The sequence below is a fragment of the Leptonotus elevatus genome, chromosome 11 (genome assembly GCF_054856555.1).
Source record: "Leptonotus elevatus isolate MCC_2025b chromosome 11, RoL_Lele_1.0, whole genome shotgun sequence".
NCBI lineage: Eukaryota > Metazoa > Chordata > Actinopteri > Syngnathiformes > Syngnathidae > Leptonotus > Leptonotus elevatus.
In genome coordinates this window covers 14,105,019-14,128,896 of record NC_141249.1, presented here as the reverse complement: position 1 = coordinate 14,128,896, position 23,878 = coordinate 14,105,019, and the positions used below count along the sequence as shown (strand labels likewise).

At 40.9% G+C, this 23,878-nt stretch overlaps 2 protein-coding genes and 1 long non-coding RNA gene across 7 annotated transcripts; 2 read left to right on the top strand and 1 right to left on the bottom strand.

The window, feature by feature from the left end:
* The first annotated feature begins 277 nt into the window (after nucleotides 1-277).
* On the top strand, nucleotides 278-13,655 carry LOC147165955 (Rieske domain-containing protein). Of its 4 annotated transcripts, none has more exons than XR_015096444.1 (5): nucleotides 278-643; nucleotides 1,165-1,280; nucleotides 1,470-1,655; nucleotides 4,866-4,990; nucleotides 5,067-6,604. XR_015096444.1 is itself a non-coding variant. In XM_086088607.1 (3 exons), the coding sequence occupies exons 1-3, from the start codon at nucleotides 454-456 to the stop codon at nucleotides 1,566-1,568; spliced, it is 405 nt and encodes a 134-aa protein (XP_085944733.1). In that variant the 5' UTR covers nucleotides 278-453; the 3' UTR covers nucleotides 1,569-3,290. The 4 variants fall into 4 exon arrangements, 1 of the variants encoding a protein (XP_085944733.1); XR_015096443.1 differs by having other exon boundaries at nucleotides 1,470-2,066; nucleotides 5,067-6,601; XR_015096445.1 differs by lacking the exons at nucleotides 4,866-4,990; nucleotides 5,067-6,604 and adding an exon at nucleotides 13,157-13,655.
* On the bottom strand, nucleotides 3,659-23,509 carry cilp2 (cartilage intermediate layer protein 2). 2 transcript variants are annotated; one of them, XM_086088604.1, is made up of 10 exons: nucleotides 23,351-23,509; nucleotides 16,819-16,893; nucleotides 14,790-15,059; nucleotides 14,409-14,591; nucleotides 13,535-13,690; nucleotides 13,154-13,471; nucleotides 11,603-11,711; nucleotides 10,898-11,055; nucleotides 7,010-9,435; nucleotides 3,659-6,931 (listed from the first exon to the last, which is right to left on the bottom strand). In XM_086088604.1, the coding sequence occupies exons 1-9, from the start codon at nucleotides 23,412-23,414 to the stop codon at nucleotides 7,022-7,024; spliced, it is 3,747 nt and encodes a 1,248-aa protein (XP_085944730.1). In that variant the 5' UTR covers nucleotides 23,415-23,509; the 3' UTR covers nucleotides 3,659-6,931; nucleotides 7,010-7,021. The 2 variants fall into 2 exon arrangements, with proteins under 2 accessions (XP_085944730.1, XP_085944731.1); XM_086088605.1 differs by lacking the exon at nucleotides 16,819-16,893.
* On the top strand, nucleotides 15,750-23,633 carry LOC147165953 (uncharacterized). The gene is made up of 5 exons (XR_015096446.1): nucleotides 15,750-15,931; nucleotides 17,966-18,073; nucleotides 18,626-18,929; nucleotides 21,374-21,507; nucleotides 23,438-23,633. It is a non-coding gene; the product is annotated as an uncharacterized LOC147165953 (long non-coding RNA).
* The last annotated feature ends 245 nt before the right edge of the window (nucleotides 23,634-23,878 follow it).

The window sequence follows — 23,878 nt, the reverse complement described above, 5'->3', positions numbered from 1 at the left end:
AGAGACTGCTGTACTATAGCAGGCTACTGAAAAAAACTATTAATGGCGACTAGTCGACTTGATTTTCATTATGTTCAGCATTGCCATTAAAAACAACAACAACTTTTGTCTGCAGTCCTGCTACCTCGGCTCTAGTCATCTGTTTATCCATTTGTTTCTTTGGTGAATGTCCCGTAACCTTGAAGATTCGAATAAAAATGAGAATCCATATTTTTATTTAGCTAATATATGCGTATTAACATCCATGGAAGCAAAGTGATGGACAGGAAATGACAACAACGAGCACCGTGCGCGTGCACGCGTGGGAATGGAATACACTGTAGTGGAAACGCTGTTGCGTGACACTCGGCCTTTAAATATGAAATAAGTGTCCAACGAAACACGACAAATGGAGGTGGAATTACAGATTACTGCGACATTAAACATTTGGGGGGCAAGCGACGCCGGTCTGTAATGGCTTCATCCCACGAAGAAGGAGACGGAAATGTGGGGGACGTCGCGTGGAGGCACATCGGCGCAGCCTCCGAGCTTTCAGCTAAGAGATGCCGACTCATGTACTCGTCCCTCGGCCGGCAGTCGGACGTGTGCCTCTTCTTCGTCAAGGGGGAGTTCTTCGCCATGGATGCCCGCTGTGCACACTCTGGTAAAAAAGCTAGTAAAAAACAAACAAACAAAAAAACGCCGTGGTTACAGCGGGCTAGTCATGCTATGGTTTGGCTTCCCTTTCCCGTTGCCAAAACGGATTTCAAAGTAAAATCGACTAGACATTATGCTAGACGTCGTAGTTATAGTTAAGCGGTCATTTACATTTTAATACAGTTCATTCAACAACCGCACATATATTTCGGTTCCTCTCTGAGAGACCACATTACGATATAATCCTGAGTGTTTGTTCTCATGGGGAATTTCAAAGTAAAGGCTTTTTGAAATAATTTTCTTTACATTCCGAAAATTTTGCAGAGATGATTGATGCATTGATTCAAGTGGTCTCCACAATGAAAACAAAGCAAGGCAAAGTTGTTGTTTTTTTTCCAACTCAAATAATGGTCATTATTCCAGTGTGAATTGAAGGTCCTTAGCAAGTTTTACTATTTACGCTAGTGATGTTTATTGGAAGAAATAAAGCACTATAGTTGCCTGATGAACATCTCTTGTGTTTCCCAGGAGGTCCTCTGTGTGAGGGGGACATCGAAGAAGCTGATGGAATCCTGCGGGTCTTCTGTCCATGGCATGACTACGACTTTGACCTGAGGACCGGGAAGTCAGGGACGTCATTGAAGGTCAGTAATGAAAGCGAGATGAGCCTAGAATAATTTTACACATTGTAAAAACTCTATAATGTTGGACGTACTCTACACTTATTCATGCGACTTTGATTCATGTCGCATAAAAGCTTGGTAGACGCACCTGAGGACAGCTGTCAAAAGTAATGTTGATGGTCTCATGTCTTCATGTTTCCACTGGTTCAGCAACAGGTGCACGAAGTCAAGCTGGAGGACGGTGACGTGTACGTGAAGCACGCAAGCTGTCTTTCCTTGCAGCCGTTTCCTGTCCATCACAAGAAATGAGCTTCAACCTTCCATACCCCTGGCCAGGATGCCAAGTCGCTGATTACGGGGACGTCCTGCCGGTAGCGAGCACATTCGGGGCTATTTGTAAGACTTTTCTTAGCCCAGCCATCTGAAAGCATTCCTCAGCCTTATCTGTCAGTTGCTCAGACTTTGTACTTTGATTGCAAGTGAAGTCAGACCATGATGATATCAGGCAATTGTCTGAAGGAGACATCAGGACATTACTTCGTATAGACAGACAAAACTTTTGGTAAACTTGGGGAGAGAGAAAAATGAACAAAACTTGGAACTCTATGCAGGAGAAAATATTTTGCTGTTCTCGGCTGACGTAAACGATGGCGGATTCAAAATTGTTTTTCCAGTTGATGATTTGTGTTTTTACCGCGTATGTGGCCCCTAACTGCCTCAGCTACTTAACAAGCACACTGAGGTCAAAACTATTCTTTTCAAGGTGGGGGTGAGCTCGAACCTTTTCCGGAGTTGAACCCTGGACTGGTTAGTAGATTATTTGGACAGTTATTATGAAAATGTCAAACATTTTGTGTGTATTTTTCAAATAATTTTTTTAAAGAAATTATTTTATTTATTTAATATATAATAGATGGACATTCGCTCTGACTCGGACTTACCTCAGTTTTTACCTTTACTATGATTTACCGAGAGGCCTGTGGCCTTTAAAAAAGTCATCCACTGACGTCACAAAAGCAAAATGTCCCCTTCAAAACTGTCTGTCATAGAAAATTATGACTTATTTTTTTAAACCGTTCTACTGACCAAGGTTATTTTAATTAACTAAAACTAACGAAAAAACAAAAATTAAAAAAAAAAATTTTGTTAACTAAAATGCTTTTTAAAAAACGATAACTAACTGAAACTACATTTTACGTTTACAACACTAACTAAAACTAACTATAATTATAGCAAAAATGTCCTTAATTTTAGTCTTTGGTAATCAATTTAATGCATGAGCCTTTTTTTTTATATTAAACAGAATAAGGACATCACATTGAAAGTGTGTCACACAAAAGTGACGTAATCTAGCAGCAGCCAATAGAAAAGCATCTTTAGATGACGTTGCTCCCATTGTGTTTTTTAAATATCGCGCACAAGTAATACACACTTACAAAAAAAAAAAAAAAATACAACTAATAAAAGCTAACAGAAGCACCCTGAAAACTCAACTTAAAACAAAATAAAAACTAACAAAAATTCCAAAACTATAATAACCCCGCTACTGACGCAAGCACCCTTATTATAAGGCCTGTTTGAAAGGCGTCATGGGAAGGTTCTCAACATCAAATGAACCATTGACTGAAGAAATATTTTTTTTCTAGCTGTGTGTGTGTTTTGTTGAATCTTTAGCAGCGGGTGCTGCTGCTATATTTTGTGTCAGCTCCATTTCCTGGCAGAAGCACAGCCGCCCAGTCACGAAGGTGTTTGTGCCTTTGCTCCATGATGGGAAGTTTTATTACAATCATAATTTCAGTGGTTAAACCTCACTTGAGTGAACATTTGAGGTCTTGCCGTGGGCTGTATTACTCATCACTCTGATGGATAGACACGACATAGGGCGTGTTTAATCTTGTTTGTAGATACACAAAAATGACTTTACCACATTTTATTTTATGTTTTTATAGTCATTCACAAACTTTTTTTCACTCCTATAATTGTCTTTTGAAGTCCCTGTAAAGTGAAAATAAAATTGTGTTGTAAATTTGACAGGTCGCAGAGAAGAGTATCGTTAAAAACCTTGACAAATTTAATTTAAAGGGCCAAAATCGAGCCAAATGTTAATACTAAATCCGATATTTTTCCTGCTAGTCATATATACCCACAATGTTTTGCACACCAACATGTAGTCTGAATAACACAAGTTACACAACATACATAATACTTGGGAATTTAAGTAATGGCACCTAGTAAATTATGGCATCCATGGGATGAGGGCTTGCTAGCTAGCTAGCTAACTGCATGCTACTATGTAAAAAATATTATACAGTATGTGTATTCCATATCCACAGCATATAAGCGAACACTAGAAAACGTGTCAGTTATTTTTTGAATGTGAAAAACTCCAACCAAAAGCGTGATCAAAAACATTTATTTACAGTCTCTTATTCATACAAAGTTTATACAATACACCATTTACATATGAAAAGTGACTGGTGTCACCATGCAAACGTTATCACGGTCAAAGCTGCAATTCAAGGTGGCTTCCTTCAAGCAGAGTGGCATGTGCAAATTTTCACTTGGACGTAGTGGGAAAATGTAGAAGGGGTGACCTGGAATAAATTATGATCTCTCTGAGACCAATTGGACTGTAGAATTGGTGGATGAAGATTTTAGTTGAGTTTGGTGTTAAATAATAAACATTTTGCATTGTGTACAGTATGGAGCAGTACAGTTACTTCAAGCACATTGGATCTGATTCATTCAAAAATATCATTTGGTTCACAGGATCGTGAAGCAATAACCAATGTTACAGCTCTGATATTACCACTGGTGGGAAAATGGTCAGAAAAAAACACTTTTGTGACTGGTAGAAAGAGTTGAAGCTACTTTGGCCTTGTATGTGTCAGTGATTATATTAACCTCGCAAAGCAAATCTATTTACTGCGTTGGGTTACGGGTTTATGTACATGTAGTTAAATATAAAAATAAAATAAAATCAACAATTGGCATTCAACTATTCAAAATGTTGCCAGTCAGGATGCTTATAATTCCAGAAAATTTGCTCAGACTCTCAAAGCTAATATTTCTACATAGTCCAAAAACTAAAGATTACATTTCAAACCCATGATTTGTCAGGCTGACATTTTACAACTCTCCGCAAAGTGAAAATGTTATTATGACGTACGGCCTTCCCACTGAGATCAACATTTTCTTTCCACACAGAATAAATCTTGTTTTTGGTGTGCTTTGTCTGTTGGAATGGGGCTTAAACTCGCATCATTTCATCCCCCAAACGCTGCAAATGTTTTGCCTCTTAAGTGTCCTTTTATGTTCCATATAATAGTTGGAGCAGCACGCTTTACTTTCCCATGCAAGGCCTTGGCCAGGCTATTATTATTGTTACGCTGTCGCTCAAACTCCCCCCGATAGATTCTCATGAATAAGCCGCCGCTGCTGTCAAAGCATTCTTCCAGCTTGCATGTGCAACCACTTGTTGTCAAGCCTTTTGCGATGGACTGCGAAGACCCCAATTACTGCACTTTTTCCTCCTTGACCAAACATTTCATCCATCACTAGCTCTTCTATCGACGGATGTCTGAGCAGGTCTAACTTTTCCTCCAGTTGTTCTGCAGATGTTTGACGTCATAATGACCGGACAGATCTCCTGGATTCAATTATTGTCTACATCTGCTGCATGGTGACATTTGTTTCCAGTCCAGACTGCTTTGTGGGCAGAGTGTTTGCAGGTATGTTTGTTATTTTGTAAGATTTGCCATTAATACTATGCATTTGCTAACATCCGGTCATGTATTTTTTTTATAGTTCTCGTCGTCATTAGGGTCTTAGAGGCGGGGGTACACTGTGGACTGGTCGACAATCAGTTGCAGGTGCCACATTCACACGATGGGCAATATACGTCTTCAATCCACTTAAGAGTTATGTTCTTGAGCTATGGGAGAAACAAGAACATGCAAACTCCACACAAAGATGTTCCAATAGAAATTAAAATCCGGATTACACGACTGACCGTCAGCGTGACCGTTAGACAAGTGCCAATTCGATTTTTAACATCAGCAATGTGACACTATGAATACGCTAACCATTAATCTTTCGTGAAAACTGTACTAGACTGAGGTGAACACTACCTTGTAGAAGCTTGGTGCCATTGCAATGCTAATTGGGCTTATTGGGCTTCCTTTAATTGCTTTTTTGTCTCCAAAAGTGAACTCATTTGACTGTTAATGAACATCCAGGTCATATTTTTGTAATGGCTCCCAAAGGAATGCACAGTTTATTTTCTAATTAACTGCACAAGTGTGTTTATGTCTCAGCCTGTCTCGGGTTCCCCATGGACCACCGTCGCCCTTGGCTGCTTTTCGGATTAGTTCAGCATGAAGAGGTTATCTTACTGTTTGGGGCTGCAAATGCTCCTTTTTCCAATAAACAAGTTTTAAAGTGTTAAGTTATGACAATTAGAGGAATATGTAAAACTATTGCTGCTGGTTGTAAGAATCTAAATGTCTAAATGTCATGGAAACCTGAAAGATTAGTGGCTGTCAGAAAAAGAACAAAAGTTAACTCTAATGAGCTCTTGATACATGTTATTGTTCACATACTGACAAGTACTGTTGAACTCATTTGCTAACCAAAACAGCACCGCCTACAAAAGTATGCGACTGTGGAGTCTTTCTACTAGCAGTAAACACAAGTGACTTAATTTTTTTGGGGAGTCCAGTAGACTGACATGTGACTCAAAACTATCAGTAACATTTCAATCTCTGCCTTTTAGGAGTTACCTTCTCTTTTTTTTTAGCTAAAATATCAATCAGCAAAAGTGTCAAGTTGTCATTATTGTATTGGATGATGCCTGTTCGCTTATATGGGCATATGTATTCCTGAATCTCAACCGACCAAGTGCCGTATCCATGCACATCAAGATCAAGGACGCATCTGTCGAGGAAGGACGCATCTGTATCGGTATGAATCAATGACTATCATAATCAATGTATATGACTGATGCGTATAGTAAAAATCGATGGGAACGGGTTACTAATAAGTCATGGCTTCTACCCGTCAGCCCTTCTTTCAGATGTCAATGTTGCAAATGATATTTTGTGATCGATGTAACCTGTAATAATGTGTCCGGAAGGAAAAAACGAATAAAACAAAACATTAAAAAAAAACTTTGAAAACGTCTTCCGTTACCTGATGGACTGTACAGTCGGTCTCTTTTGATTCTCTCAGTAAGAAGAGAAAGGGCTCAGTGTCTGCAACCTTGAGAGACGTTCATTGGAAAGTAATTTTTACATGATTGGGTGCCACCACCATAAACAAGTTTGCTTTTGATTCAGTTGCTGAAAAAATAAACCCACCACCGATTACCTCAAATTAGACCTATAAAATGTACATTCTCAAAAGTCAAATATGACTTTCAGACATAAAATGTGACCAGAGTGTAGATACATGCCAGTTACTACCTTTCATATAGCCGCAAGATGTATGTCTTTCAGGAGGGACGGTAAAAAATAATAATATAGCAAACCCTTCAAGTCAGTATACGATTATTGGATATGTTCAGCCAGGCTCAACATTTTGCTGTTTGTCTGAGTTTGGTGATTTCCACAGTCCTAGAGAGGAAGTTCCGTCAGCAGAATGTCCGGTTCTACTTCCACAACAGGAGTAGAGTTCTAGAAATGACATTACAAGAAGAGTATAAATTGCTCTGATATGACTCCAGATGCAAACCAATTTTCTTTCAGACCTACCTCTTGGCTCTATCATTGGCGTTGTTGTGTGCGCACAGCCGTCCTCCTCCTGCTTGTAGTGACAACCCTACGACCCTGGGTCCTGCCCTGTTGCTCGGAGGGATAGGCCATCACTCGAGTGGATGACCTCTGCACCTGCATGCCTTCCATCTCCCTCATGTCCCTCGCCATCTGTGACAGGGTCTGTCCCGGGTTGGTCTGCAGCCGCTGGAAGAGACTTTCTCTGTTGATTTTCCTCTCTGGACAGCTGAACGTCAAAGCTACTCCAGAGTCTGATTTCATCTCTCTGGAGAAACCGTCCGAGGTACCATCAAAGCAGCGGCCGATGGCGATTTCTTTGGCAACCCTGGGATTCTGGTCTGTGACTGTGTATATGCCGTAATTATGTCCCAGAGGATCCACAGGGGCTAACATAGTGAAGGCATGAGAGTCGTTGTTTTGCGCAACAGGGGGGTGTTTGATGAGGTACTCCTGTAGTAGGCTGTTGGTCGCGATCTTGCGACAGTTCCCTTGTGGAATGACCGAGATGAGGGATTTGTCCACCTCAGCTTGATCAAATAACATGCCGCTGCATTTGAACTCAACGCAAGCTGCTGAAGTGTTGGCCTCTCGCATGTCCCGAGTGCTGCGTATATCTCGGATTCCATAAAGTTTGCCTCTTGTCTCTGGGTGTGATCCTCCCAGGTTTCTCGATCTGACCATCACTTCCTTTTGACCATGGACCTTAACCTTGATAAAACATGCTCTGAACTCCTGAGGATTAGGCCACCATGAGAGGTAGTCCCCAGTCCAGGTTGTCAGATCAGTCTCCTCAAAGGGTACGACGTTGTATTCATACTTGTCCTTCTCCACTCTAAAGAATCTGAAATGATTTGCATCAACAGGAGCATTTTCGCAGGCTATTAAATTCTGGTACGGATATATGGGCCCATTGGTCTCATCGAGATTATTTTGGTTGGGCTTTGCCAAATTGATTCTGAAAGCAGTTTTCTTCAGAGCTGGATCTTCATGGTCTGAGCGCTGGTAGTCTATTTTATCCAGATATGGCTGAGACACACCGATGATGTTTGGATTCATCTTTGGGGAGGAGGGCGCTGCCTCCAGTTCCTCACCACCCATCATTGCTGTTACATATGCGGTATAGGCATCAGGTCTCTGGGCGTCACAGAAGGCCGGCAAACAGGCCCCGTTGTGGCCAGTGATGACACTGTCAAAACGTCCCCATGCTCGTGGATTGGAGGAATATCCAGGCTTGGGTTCAAGATTGATCAAGCTGATCACAACGCCTTCCAGCTGTTCAACAGGGAGGAACTTGTCACTCATGTATGCACGGACTTTGACATAGCAGCGTCTGTTTTCAGGCACATCCAGATTGAAGAGTCTCCGTTCTCTAATCTCCATGTTGCCTATGAGGAAGGTGCGCTCCTCACGCTTGCTCCTCCCATGCCCACCTGTAGTTTTCATGCTAGAGAAGTCGCCTTCCTCCTCCCAGACTCCAGTGTCCGGATTTAAAGACCATAGTTTCATTTTGGGAATGTGCTCTTGCATTTTGACATGCTGCGTGTCAAGAAGGACTTGGACTGCACCGGCCCCGAGTACCTCCTTGTTGCTCTCGTCACGGAAGTCGACAGAGAACATGCCGTAGGTCCTCAAAGGGAGCATGTCGCCCTCAGTGTCCACAAAATTAAGATCGCCAGGGGTTGCAGAAGCTGTAGTGATGTTTCTTGGGTCTATGAAAGTCACACTGGCTTTTACGGTTCCCTCATAAACCTCTCCATTGTCTTTGTGGAAGGAATTGGCTGGAATGACCAACTGACCAATCGGGTCTTCCCCTTGCATTTCTCCCAGGATAATAGCATTGGTCTCACCAGCATCAATATCAATTGGAGCCTGCTTCCTCATGACTTTCACGTCATGGTAGATCGATCCACCCTTCTTGTCCAAAATGAACACCTTTGGAGAGTCAATGAATGTCTGCGTGGGGTCAACAAAATTCACCACCAATCTCTGTGTGTCAGGAGCAACTTGGATGGTGAAACCTCCCTGGTATCCGGTGGTGCCTGCTCTCTCTTTGCCGATGTAGATGTGACCGAATCGCAATGGCTCACCGTCGTCAGCCGTGACCACTCTGCCTCGCACAAGCACAGTTGGCTGCACGCACTTCTGACAGCTGCACTGGGATACGGACCGGATTGGAAGGCTGTAGCTCCCACAGTCAATGGTCCGACTTTCCATCGCTTGGACACCACAACAAAACCCGGCGCCATCTCTGCAGCGCATATCAAAGTCTAGAGAGCCAGCACATTTGTTATGAGGGCAGCGGCCAGCGTTGTAAAACTTGGAGTCCGTCCCGGGTTGTACGCAATCCAGCGGCAGTCTGATCAGATGTGCCTCAGGAATGGAATTGCACGCTGGAGCTCCTTTTGCTGTGAATTTGCGATAAACCAGAGTAAGTTATGTTGATACGACACATAAAAATGATCAATTGGAGACGCATTAAACATTACTACAGTACTTGTTCCCAGCACTCAAACAAAAATCTCAGCACAAAAACAACATCTGAAACTATGTCTTGTGCACAACTTTCTCAAAAGTTTTGAAGGGAACAATATTTTGAGATTGGAAAAATATATTTACTGTAGTCTAAATTAAAGTGTCACAGCAATGGCTGCCTTTCCCGACATTAACTTTTACTCTACTTGTTTTGCAATCCCTATCCTAAGCCTTTGAGTCAACTTGAGGGCTCGGGAAACTGAAAATTTTAATTTCTTTCCCTCAGACTGACATTTGCATTATGCGTGTGTGTAAATAAAGTCTTGCACAATGAGTGGAACAAATGTGATGAGGCTGAAATAATGCATGCTGATTTGTTTTGGCTCAATTTCACATTGCTGGACACAAGGGAAAGTCCGGGGGCCGCAAGGGGCCTCTCTCACCATCCCCAAAGTAGTAGTAGTAGAACTGCACATATGGAAAACAACCTGGCCTATTTGAACATGTGCTGCTTCAAATATCGTAACATGACGATGTAATGACGATATCGTGGCAATTTTAATCTCCCAATATTACCGGTATCGTTGCATCCCTACTGCACACTCATAGAACCTCAAGCCATGCTTCCCAGCCTTTGTTGAGCCAAGGCACATATTTTACATTAGAAAAGTACTGAAAGAATGATGATCTCTCCCCCATTACCATTTAATTAGTCAGTGCCAAATCTGGGTGTGTTGAACTCAAAGCTGATATACTTGTAGGAACTGAAGACAGACACGTGGACATCTTAAATAACAATGCTCTGACCAATTATGTGATTGGATCATTTCCCGCTGCACATCCGATGAGCGCTATCCCATTTAAATGCATACTTGTGATTCTCAACAGAAAAAGGAAATTTATTGTCAAGCTTGCATTTCACCTCCACCTTGGCCGCTTTGTGAGCAATTATTTTTTATTTTTTGCAGAACTAGCATCGCTTTTTAAATGGGTTAAAATAATGAAAGAAAAGCTCTTGAACTTCAGACAGACTGCGTGTTTATTTTCCCTGTATCCTCCTCCATATGAAATAGCCCCCTCCCCCCCTCTTTCAGATGTGTTTTTTGTCCTCTTAATGCATGGACACGGCTCACAGATGAGCTCTAAAGCTTGGGGTCACTTCCTCTTCAACTGTAATATTCCGTCTCTAAAGACCTGGAATGAATTCTGCTTTTGCTTGATGCTGTCAAGGATTTAGAGTAAATTTGTGGAGTCAGACAGCTCGTCAAGTTTATCGTACCACTGTGCATTGACAAAAAAGGGAGTACTATCAGTTGGATGCTGGTTTTGGCTGGGTTTATGTGTTGGGGAAAGAAACACACAGTAGCTCGGGCATGATGGTTTTTCAAGACTTACCAATGACAGAGAGGGATGCTGGGGACGACTTAATGCTGCCTGCAGAGCTGCTGGTTTTGCAATAATACTGTCCAGCCTGTTCTGGCTTCAGATCTTTCAGTACAAGTTCCTCTTGATACTTGTACACCTTTCTGTCCAGCAGAGTGCCATTGTGGTACCTTGATCATACAGAATTGCAAAGTTAAGAATACTATTAACTAGATGATAAAGTTCATAAAAATAAAAATATTGTTATTATTATCATAAAATATTCATTTTCTGCCACGCTTAATTCTACAACAAAAAGTAGTAGAGCTGCAACTAGTGCTGTCACTATCGAATATTTTTAGAATCGATTATTCCATCAATTAATTTTGCATTAAAGTGTATTGCAATAGCCTTTTCCTCCTGATTACTGTTTATTAACCAGTGATTGGTATTTATTTCATACTTTGTATTAGTATAGTATTTTTACAACAAAAGGCATTTAGATGTGAATGGCACGTTTCTATTGTGGTTTACAAATCATGCACGGCTATCAGATCACGCCATTGTGCATTGTGTATAGCGTAAAGCCCCTGTTTATTTATTACTATATGTTATTTGTTTATTTGCGAATTGGCATTTATTTAATTGGATGACGCACCTGGCAACTAAATGAGAAATGCGGTGTCCACCATTTGAGGAAATAAGGTAATAATGCGTTGGCACCAGTGTTCAACTCACCAGTAGTACTTGTCGGGTAATGGCGATCCGGTAGCCTTGCAACACAGCAGCACGCGCCCTCCCTCATAACGCGCCTTGTCCTCGGGGTGCTTCACAATGTAGGGCTTCTCTGTGGGGAAAGCAGCAGAGCCTGAAAGACTGTTTTGAGAACTCGTAGCATTCACTTATATTACACATGATTCACACGTTTGGCCCGTGTGCTTTTGGAGAATGACTGTTCAGAGGAATTTGGACTTTTTAAAGCGGCACGACAGGTTTTACTTTTATTTAGTTTTTTAGTAGTTTCCATGCAACCAAATAAGTGCTGCTATGAAGTCTTATGAGAATGGAAATTGTGTTTGATGTGTTTGTCAGTTTTCTTGTGAGGGTCCTTGAACTGTTGTGAATAAGGCAATAGTATTTTATTAAAGGGAAAGTAAGCCCCCCCCCCCGCAATTACAATAATATGTGTTAGAAAAAAATCGATTCGGCAATATATCGCAATATTACAGTGTGCAATTCTCGAATCGATTCAATATGCGGCCGAATCGATTTTTAAACATAATTTTTTTTATGGGAATATTTAACAAAACGTCTTACTTAGAGTTAGGATTCACACATTAAGTATGGAAGAATGTTATATTAATGGAACATTAAGCCTTAATATTTTATTTCAGTGCTGTTCAAACATGAAACAGACTGCAACCTTTTTGTTAAATGCAGTGGCTCAGTTATGAGCCTGAATTTTCAGATAAATGAATACATTTTCATACAAATCTTACAGTGTACATGTACATTTTACTGATTAGTATTTTTTAAATTTGAGTTAAAAAACTTTTTTTTTTTTGCAATAATCTATTTATAGATTTGTATCGGGATTAATCGGTATCGAATCGCGACCTATGAATCGTGGTACAAATCAAATCGCCAGGTACTAGGCAATTCACACCCCTATTATGTTCTAAGCAGCCCCACTGGTCTAAATATGGTATTCTGGTTAATATTGTATTAGTGGAATATGAGTTAAGCAGTAAAATCCAGACGTTTTTATCCGTCTCAGGGGGCGGCCATTTTGCCACTTGCTGTCGATTGAAGGTGACATCAATTTTGTTCGGGGCTCAGGCAACGACCAATCACAGCTCACTTGTTTTCTGAAGCTGAGCTGTGATTGGTTGTTGCCTGAGATGAGCAACATTGATGTCATCTTGAGTCATCAGCAAGTGGCAAAATGGCCGCCCCCTGAGCTGGTTAAAAATGGCCGGATTTTGCTTCATAACTCATATTCCACAAATGTCATGTTGAGACTAGTGAGGTCACATATAACAGATTATTGTCAAGAAATATTTAAGGTTGACTTCCACTTTAAAGAAAAAAATGGCACATAAGCCTATATAAAAAAAATAAAATAAAAAAAAAGCTGTACTTTATGTACTATAGGAAAACTACAGTATTGTCTCATGCCTTTTTTCTTTATACTTCCAATTTCTATTCTATAAGGCGATTTTTTTGGGGTGACTTTTGTCAACCGACGTAATTTACAAGCGCTCCATAAATGAATGTGTCTCTACTCACCAGCTGATCTGAGGACAGCAGACACCCAGGACATGCCTGTGCTGTTGCTAGTGGAGGAGACGGTAACGGGGGAAAACTTGTCCTTCCTGACGATGAGCGAAGTGACGTCGGACGAGCAGATTCCCTGCAGCCTGAAGCGGCCTTTGGCGTCCGTCCGGGCACGGACGACTTTGGGACGGTCGGCGAATGCCACCAAGGCCCCCGCCACAGGGACGCCCGTCACACTGTGGACGTCGCCGTGCAGAACATGGTCATCGCACACGCAGCGGCCGCAGTCTTCGCCGGGGCGGCCCTCGGCGCACACGCGCTGACATTTGACTGCCAAGACAAGGTCAAAGACGATGAGCTGATGTCAAAATGCATCGGCGTCCTGCATCATACCTGGACATGGATTCTTGCCACATTTTTGAGTTTCAGCAGGTCGTCCGGTGCACTGTACTGTCGCCGAGGTCCTCACACAAGTCCTCCTTCGGACCCTCCGACCCCCGCCGCATGTCACGGAGCAAGACCCCCAGCGACCCCACGGACTCCACTTGGCTGCCCACACGCATTTAGGAAATGATTACTATCATGGAAATTTACCAAAGTCATTAGATAATGAAGTAGAAAGGACCCCATCCCCATATAGCATTTTCCCTTAAAATTTCATAAACTTAATGGAAATTTTCTATTCTTCTCATTTCTACTTCCTGATCGTAAAATGGCCACAAGAGGTGTCACGAGTACCGATATCTTGAAATAAGGCCGAGTCTTAGTATTGATTCCTATTATATGCTGTACACTAAACTAATGATCTGATCTCAACTTAGCCGTACAGTACTTGCACATTTATTTGCTTATGAAATTGGTGCTGTCGAGCACAAAGCTATTCTTTTTGTTGTACTCTCTGCCATCTAGTGGAAGTGTATTGAATTGCTCTGCTTAACACTGTACAGTGCTGGCAAAGACGGAAGAAATATACTCTATTACTTTATTTTATATGTTTGGACCAATTACGTGAATTTGGATTGCAATGGTAGGGAATCTTTGTACAGTACTTTACAGATGAGTGTCTTTTTTTTTTGTGCCTGGGTCAAGCAAGGGGGCATTTTATTATTTTAAGAATTTGGTATGTAGAAGGGAACGCGGGGACCCATTCATCGCTGCTTGTAACTTAAATTATTGTAATCAATTAAAAAAAATAAAAATTAAAAAAACATCAATTTGAGCATAAACAAGCTAAACCTACTAGTGCCTCATGTTAGGTCGCAATCACCTGTACATGGAGGGGTTGAGCACTCTCTCCTCTCTGAATGGTGGCCCTGGCAGGCAGGAACCAACAGCAAAGGCATCGGCTGCGTGCTTATGCATCTCCTCTGGCGGACCTGGATGCCCACATCGTTGCAAACTGTTGTCGTGCACGGACCCCACTCGCCCCATTTGGTCCAGAAACTCTGCTCTGATCACCAAGAAGGAAGAAAAGCGCTGTTACAAGGGAGCGAAAATGTAATGGTACCTTGACTTGCAGCACAAAGCAAAAAAAAAAAAAAAGACTTAAGTGACAACTCCTAACTAAAAAAAAAAACCTCACAATTTAGGACACTTGTAAGTCAAGGTCCCACTGCATTTGCAATTACTACTCTTAGACTTTGACTACCTGGTGGGCACTGAAAGCGGACGTGGTAGTTGGAGCAGAGGCGTCCGTAGGGTTGCTCCTTGTTGATGCACCAGAAGCCCTTCTCCAGACTGGAGTGGACCACTTCTCCCGTGTCTGCCGCAGCCACCCAGTCCGTTGTGCGAGCCTCCATCGCCGTGGGCCTCGAGCACACTCTCTCCCGGTAGTAGAAGCGGATGGCCTCAAGGCGTTCGTAATCCCCGTTCCCACCAGGGTGGTCAATATTGAACCACGACGTCCACTCTGTCAGACCTGCAGGCAATCAAAAGGATGCGATAAGAAATCAGGTTTAGAATAAATGCAGTCATTGCATCTGTGGCTCAAAATCAACAGATGGATCTCAGACTTCACATCAGAAATCATCTGCTCATCTCATTTAAGCCTAACACACCTCAGGGAGTTGTTGTGAAGCAGATGAGGCCGGTAGTGCATTCAGGCAGCAAAATGAGAGTGGCTGATAATAAATGAATGCATTGGCAACCCATTCAGGGATTGTATCATATTCTTCGAAAACAGCGTTGACCTCCTCTCAAGGACTAAAACATTTGTCACTTCAAATCAATGAGTGAAGTTTACTTCTTCATCTTAATTGCTAAAAGAAGCTCGTATTTCATTCAAATAGTAACAACTTCTGGATCCCAGATAGGAAAATGTAATAAACTAAAATTACATCCTGATTAAAAGAGATTGTTTAGCTCAAGAAGTCAACATTTATTACACAGAATTACCCTCTAGGGATTTAATTTACCAAATTACATTTAAAACAATTTATGGTATATATATTTAAAAAACAAACACACTCGATTTACTTATAAATCTGCAAGTACAATTCAAATTCATTTATTATTACTATAATTATTTTTTTAATTAATTTTTTAATTACTGTTCATATTTTGCTCTCATTGGTTGTCGTGGTTGTTGGGTGTTGCGAAGCAAGTCTCACACACCTGCACGGGAGGGTGGTTGACGACGTCCAAAACGGGATCATAGTTGAGTAGTTGGTGTGTGACAAGAGCAACGTTAGACAGATATTAATGTTGGACTTTTGGCAGTCTTTAACCTAAAGGGGATTCTGTATGAAGCCGCCTGACAAGAGAGTACACCACTTTTTGAACGGTGTCTTGGTGAGTACATGAAGCTAACGCTAATGTAGCTAACAAATTAGCCATAGACAGGAAGCTAGTAAAGGGCATGCGCAGTAAGATGCAGTTTTCCCTCAGAACTGATTGAAACGCCCATGACAGGTAGAGCAAATATAGTATTTTAATTACCTTTCTAATATCAGCTTCAAGTGTCATTCTGTTATCTCACAACATATTATTTCAACATTTTATCAACATTAGTGTTTTTTTTTGGTCCAATTGGAAGAATACTACCCCTCAAAAACTAGACAGTAATTTGCTGAAAAGCCTTGTGAACTACCATAGTTGCTCAGCCTTTTACCACAATTTAGGCAGATTTTTTGTTCACAAAGTAATAAATGTTCTGTACTGCAATTTTTAACACATGATCCAAACTACTTTGGAATTATGGCAAAAGGTGTAGGGTCTTGGTATTTTTTTGTGAAACTGGTCCTGCATCATTTTTTAGCGTGTTTGCGCAAGCTCAAAATGAAAATATTCTGAAAATACACATCAAGTGAAAGCAAATTTCTAAAAATGTATGTAATAGTGACAGCAAAAGACTCCAAATAGGGAAAACTAAGGAAGAAGAAGAAGCTATAGACATGAGTGGTACCATTAATTACGGTCAATATTAGTCATTCATATCAGTTATCAGTTGCACAAATTAAATATACCAAACCCATGTTAATGTAGGTAGTAGCATGTAGTTTAAAGTACAATGGCAAATAACTATAGTAGTATGAAATGACCAAAGAACTTCAAACCACCTTCTGCAACATAGGTCCAAGGTTGACTAACCCCCCCACCTCCTATATATATATATATATATATATATATATATATTATTATTTTTTTTTTTTACTTCTGGTCAGTGGGTCTATCTATACCTGTCGTTCTCGTATCTGTAAAACTGTTTAGTGTTGCTCTCCTGCTCTTGACTGACGCACTCTCGCTTCGAATTCCTAACAAACAGAAAAAAAAATATTTTTGTTATCAGTGCAATTAGCATGAACTTTAATATGATTCCTTTTAACACAGTCGTCTGGTTGCTAACTTACAGCACATCAACACTGCACCGTCTGCCCAAAAAAAAAAAGCTTGCACAGCATTTTGGTGTTTCATTTGGACCGGGCAAAAACTTTAATGTCACGTACCGTAACAGAAACAAAAAAGGTGCTAATGTGCTGTGTTTGTGCGTGTGTGTCTTATAACTCATAGTTGCAGTGGTGAGCTTCAACTCCCCGTGGCTGATGATTTTTATGGCTTCGCCTCAAGTCTTTCTTGCGGTGCCAGCAGCACATTAGTTTGATGGATTGAGGAAAGTGAGATGTCAGCGCCGCCGATCAAAAGACATTCTGGCCTTAACAAGTCAAAATGCAGCTACTGACGAAAGCCTGGATTCCGTTCTGGTCTCCACCAAGAACAACAAATGCGATCATTTACAGGTCATTAGTATTGCGTAAACAAGTGATTTGCTGAAAAAGACATGCTTTCTGCTGATATCTGAGTTTGATCGGCACAGCAGTGGCTTTTGTGCCTTTAAAGGAAAAATACAGTATAGTTTACGACAGTACCAACATGCATTGTTTCAAGGTTACGAATGGTGTGCAATTAACTAGTTTGTGCTGCGACGTTACAGTTGTCCGCAGTCCAAGAAGGCACATACAGGTATTGCCGTACTTTCTGTTTTTCCATCCAGTTTATAGCACCGTCACCAATATCGACACAAAATCATCCCGAAATCAATATTCAATTGCTATTTAAGAACGCTTAATTTTTAATTAAATGTTTTTTTAAACAGTCAGCCAAATGTCTTGTGGCAGAGAGACACTCTCATAAAAAACAATCATCTCATGGCACAGTCTCCTCTCCTCTCAACACTAAGAAATTTCTATTAAATCTACAGTATTTAACTGCAATGCATGCAATGCATTATGGGTAAAATTAAGTACATTATGGGTAAAAACAAAGTGCAGTAATTTGCTGTATAATTAGCAGTCAAATACTGTATTTTTTTATTTATGTGGATTACAGGGAAATACTGTAAAGATTGTCGGGTTTTGGCGGGTATCTCTATAGGAGAAGAAGAAAATAGCGGACCCTGTATTGTCACCGGAGCAAGGACAAGAATTCAGGGAATTGGTGAGTAATATTTCAGCGTGAGTGCACACATTGCATTTGTCATGCAACATTACAGCTAGCATTCATTTATGCATTCGGCTGCAGAACGAGGATTGGTTTTACAACCAGGGTGGCACGGTGGTTTTCTTAAAAAAAAGAAGTAAATACAGTATGTAACTGTAATTTATATACAAAAATACAGTAATATACTGTAATAGATTTTCACAGTAATTCAATGAAATTTTACAAGAATTAGCTGACAACTTTTTGGCAGTTATTTCTTGTAAATTCTACAGTTAATTTGTTGCAGTGAATATTCACAAAAATAATGACAAATATAAGTTAGTCATAACCCCCATTATTTTCAGTTGAAAGCAAGATCCAAAATGGCCGCCCCCTGAGATGGATAAAAGCAGGCTGATTTTTCTAGGGTTTGGGGGGGTTGTGGCAATTTATTATTTAAATTTATTTTTGATTTACTAGCGGGGGTGCATCTTTCACTTGACTTCCGCTTTAAATATTTCCATTATTTCTAATAGATTTATTTTTATTTTTATGTGATGTGTGAACAAGGGTGAGAAGCTCTGTCATCCGGAAGGGGCTGCTACTCCTTCGTGCTGAGAGGAACCAGCTGAGGTGGCTCGGGCATCTGGTTCGGATGCCTCCTGGACGCCTCCCTGGAGAGGTATTGCGAGCATGTCCCACCAGCGGGAGGTCCCGGGGACGACCCAGGACACGCTGGCGAGACTATGTCTCTTGGCTAGCTTGGGAACGCCTTGGGATCCCGCTGGAGGAGCTGGTTGAAGTGGCTGGGGAGAGGGAAGTCTGGGCTTCCCTGCTAAAGCTGCTACCCCCGTGACCCGACCCCGGATAAGCGGTAGATAATTATTGGATGGATGTGTGAACAAAATGTGTTGGACCTCCGGGGCGCCATTGTACTACAGTTTACAATATATAGTAGTTTAATCCAAGTCAAGCTTTCAGTTGTAGTCCAAACATTTTGCTAATTAAAAAAAAACAAGCATCTTCCAATTTTCATTTGTGGGGATTTTCACTGCTTATCATCATTTCAAGATGTTTGCTGACAGAGTTTGTAAGCTGGGCAGTTGCTAAGAGTTTTACAAGATGCCTAATGGTTTTAATAAAGTTGAAAGGGGAATTTACGTTAGCCATGGCCAATTGGTTTGGGATGGTGACCTCAGCTTATTGAGAAAAAATGTGAACGCGCTATGGAGTTTTTAGCACGTGCTGTGTCACATGACTTTACCTCACTGACGCGCTCACGTGCGCTATTTCCGTCCGCTTTCAAACTCGTGAAGTTTAACCTTCCACCTGGACATTTGCACCGCGTCAGGAGTTAAAATGGAGCGTCGGCCAACCCCTCGTAAAGCAGGAAGGGAAAAAGAAAGGCTGGAGGGTACGACGTGGGTCCTGGGTCCTGGTTAGCAACCCGGTTCCACTTATAGCGGCACCTGCGTGCCACGCCAGCTACTGGATTACCATTCTTTTGACATCTTAAACCGCGACAACTGTGACTCTTATTTTAGAGGTTTTACCGTTTGGATTTGGGACACAGTGGCGCTTTGTGATACACCTCGCCTGCTCCACACATCATGCTCCTGTGAAGGGCGGCAATAAATAAAGCGTGGAAAAGGCCTCGGTGTCACAGCAGGTATGACTGTGCCAGATGGATGCTGTATAGAAGTCTGGAGTTTGTTTATTACATGTATATTCCAGGAGACATCAACCCCTCCCCCTTCCTTTGTTACATAACTTGATGGATTCGACTGCCAAGACTGCAAGGTTGTCGTATAAATTGATGCAGACTGACTGGCCGTCTGCATGCTTGGGAGTGTGGGCAACTCGGCACGTGTTTTGCGTGTGGGGTGATCCGTTTGCAATGTCATATGGAAGCCGTTTTTGAATTTTGGACGGCTTCTTTGTCGAGGTGTGCCGTAGTCTTTTTTTTCCCTTCCCTCAAATGTCCAACTTTGGATTCCGAAAGCATCTGCGCCTCATTAAGTCATGCAATTTTGCTCCTGACATTAGCTAATGATGCACATCAGCTGCATGATTTCAAGATTATTATTTTTTTATCCTTATACTGTACAATAAAGTATTAGCAGTGCACAGTTTTCATTCCTCATGTCGTTCAAACATGATTGGGCACATTCATGCAAACTATCTGAACGTCCTTGTTTGAACTTTAAACTTCTGCACAAGAACCAAAAATTCCCCACAGCACAAAGAATTCCATTAGAAATAAATTAATCCCATGTAAACAACAACAAAAATATTTTTTTTGAAAATCATACATAAAAAAGAAAAGAAAAAAAAAAGCATTCATCGAAAACATTATATAAGGGTTCCCGTTTTATAGCCATGTTCCATTCCTACGGTAAAATAACCTGAATGTGACCGAATGCCCTGTAGTCTATCACTAACCTATGCTAAAGTCAAAAATGTATTATTTGGAAGAAGAACACTTTAAAGGTTCAAAATGTTGTATGTCGGTTTACAGTTGTGCAGTGGTACCTTGACGTAGGAGTGCCCCAACTTACGAGTTTTTTGAGTGACAAATTCAATTCAAATCGATATTAAAATGTAGTACAATGCAATTTTTCAATCGCAAAGGCGGACATTTGGGAAAAAACTGCTTTGTTTCGGTCAGCCTAATTTTCTATATATGTATACTTGTATTTATATATTTTGTTTATTTATTCATTTAAGTTCAGTGCCTAAGTGCAGTCTGTCATTGTTTCATTAAACATGACAATTTTAAAAATGATAAAATTACAGATTTGCTTGCAATATTGATTTACTGATTTATGCCGCACTTGTTTTTGTTAAGTTGTCATAGTGAACGCTTAAAAGATGGCAAGTGTTTAGTAAGTTACCAACCTTAATTGAAGTAAAGAAATAATAATAATAATAAAGAAGTATTTTATTAATTTCCTTTGCATTTATTTTGCACATGTCTGACCTAATATGCCAAAACATTTATGTAATAATGAATCTGATATTGTTTATTACAATTTACAGGTTAATAAAAAATAAATAAAAAGTTAATAAACAATAAAGATTATTAAGAAATAATCACATTGTAAATCACAATCGCAATATTGATGGGGAAAAATTAGATTATATGTCAAAATTGCTCAGTGCTACCAATAACACTTATTGCACCACAGTAAAAAAAAAAATGTGACGAAAATCAAACGGCCTAAAAAAGTGAAAAATTCATGAACGCAGAATAAAATAATGATTTGTTATGGCTTAAGCGATCCAGCTCTAATGACCTCTCTCTTATCCCGTTCAAAGCCATTAAAGTCATCTGGCCAGTCGGCCTGGTCAACATCTGGATACGCAACTCCCAGTGGTCCTCCAACTGCTTGTCACCTTCCATCTACGGTAGCATCGACTGTAATGGCAGCACCATGAAGGCGAGCTGGCTGGTGAGTGCGATGAAACGTCTCAAAGCAAAGCAGCAAAGTAACGCCACAGTGTTCCTCCTTTAGCTCTGCAGCGCAAGTAGCTGGCCGCCTTCAAATAGCCAAACAAGTCGTAAATATTTACGGTTTCCAGGCCTACGGAACGGCCATCAAAAGCAGAAATATGTCGGTGACCTTATGGATGTTTCAGCTCACTCTACCTGTCCTTTTTTATTCCCTTCTCTCACCTCGATGGACTCCAAGCCAGCAGGGCTACTTGGTTTATGATTCGAGGAGGCGTTACTGGCACAATATCGCAAGGGTGAACTGAGGACAAATGAAGCAAACTTCACTGCAACTTTAATGTGGGTTTGCTGGTTCGGATGCCAATGCAATTTTAAGTTTGGAACAACGTCACTCATTTAGCAACCAAGATCCACTGCTGTACTTATTTTATTTTTTGGGACATTTATGGCCACTGCAACACATTTACTTCCAAAAAGATCCATTAGGATGAAGCTGGATTCACGTCAGTGGCATTTTTATGCATGCAAATCTAAATATATGCCATTAAACATAAAGTAGGGTACATTATTTTCTCTTGGGCTTGATGCCCCCCCACCCCTTCCCCCGGCATTTTCTATTTTCTTTCAAAGGCAATTATCATGAATGAAAAGTGAGCACAAATCATTAGTGATTCACTTGATTATTAATGCAGAGGCCTTTTTTTGCATTTGCGAAAGTGGAATTAAAAATAATGTAAAACATTAATCATTACGTATCGTAAAATAATCTCTAATACTTTACTTTTTTGTCAACCATGATCGATGCTTCCATAGTCGTAACTATTGAGGGGCTGCTGTTTTGGTTAGCAACATATGTCACAAGAATTCAGCAGTTAAATTACTGTCCCATGTGTCAATGAAAAAGATGACGACTATTGTTTTTTTGGCTTAGGTGGTTGATGCACCCGGTGAATACGTACTGTATGGCCCTGTGAGCCACATGCTGATTTATTAATCCGGCCCGCCATGTACAGTATTCACATTATCAATAATTTAATTAATTTTCTATTTTTTTCAAAATTGTTAATTTATTGCAAACAATAAAACTAAAAATATGAGTACAATGTTTTTTTACATTACACGTTGCAACTTTTTTTTTATTTTAAACCTGATCTATGAATGAGCCGGCCCATCAAATGTGGCCCTTTGGCAGAAAAGTTTGCTCCGTATTAAATTAACTCCAAATCTTTGAGGAAATACGGTATACACATTGTTTGCAACTGAGTTACTGAACTATGTAAAATGAAAAATAATACCTTAAATAAAAGTAATGCACGTAAATTATAGCACCAAAAAAAAACATCACGGCATCCGTTGCCCATTATACTTTTTTTCCCCCTTTTTTGGAGTAAAAGCAAATGGCAACAAGAAAAATAAGTAACTATAAAGCCATCAGTTAATTGTCTTTTTTTTTCTTAAATGCCGTTTTTAATTGGCCCATATCTGGTAACTTATAATTAAGACAAATCAACATCACTTGATATACTTGAAGGCAGTTGAGCGAACCAATTTTGAAAAGTGAAGACGACAAAGCATTGAAGTCGGGGAATGAGGGGCTCTGCTCTGAGTGACCCCCTCCTCTGCTATCAGCACGTGTTGCGTATTATCCTGTCGTTTGGGCGTGCTCGTGTCATAACATTGGCGCGCACGAGCCACAGTGGTGGTCCTTACAGTACCATGCGTGCGCACGTGCGCTCTCGCCCTGATCTCACCGCCAATTTCCCCTCGCAAATACATCTATTACCGCATATTAATATCATCCACATGAGATGAAACTTCATTCCTCCGTGACTTTCACTTACCTTGACCCAAAGCCACAGAAGCCAGGAAAGCGAGCAAGAAGGCCGCTGTTTTTAATCCTGACATGGTGCCACTCTGTCACTCAACAGCACAGCGGAGTCAACCGATCCCCGGCCCCTGGTCAGGTGTGCGAGATGCTGAGAGATGTCGTCGCTGCTCAAGCAGCAGTTGTCCAGTCGGAGGCGGGAGGCCTGTGGTTTTTAAAAAGATGGAGCAACGTGGGCGCTCGCCAATCCGGCCCCTCTCTGCTCGCCATTGGCCACTTCCAGGCAACATCTGAGTCGCCCCGGATCATCTTCCACAAAAAGGTATAAAGGAGGGGTCGGGGGCTGGAGTGGTGGGGAGACACTCAATGCAGGAGGGGGAGTTAGTGGATGCTAAAAATAGAAGCGGTATTAAATTGTGGCCTTTTTCTGGAAAATTACTTAATAAATAGTCATTGCAGGGGGATACATTCCAGACCCACCCGCTTTTCAGCCATATAGAGGGACAGTATAGAAAAAAAAATTAACTATAATTATACCCCTCCC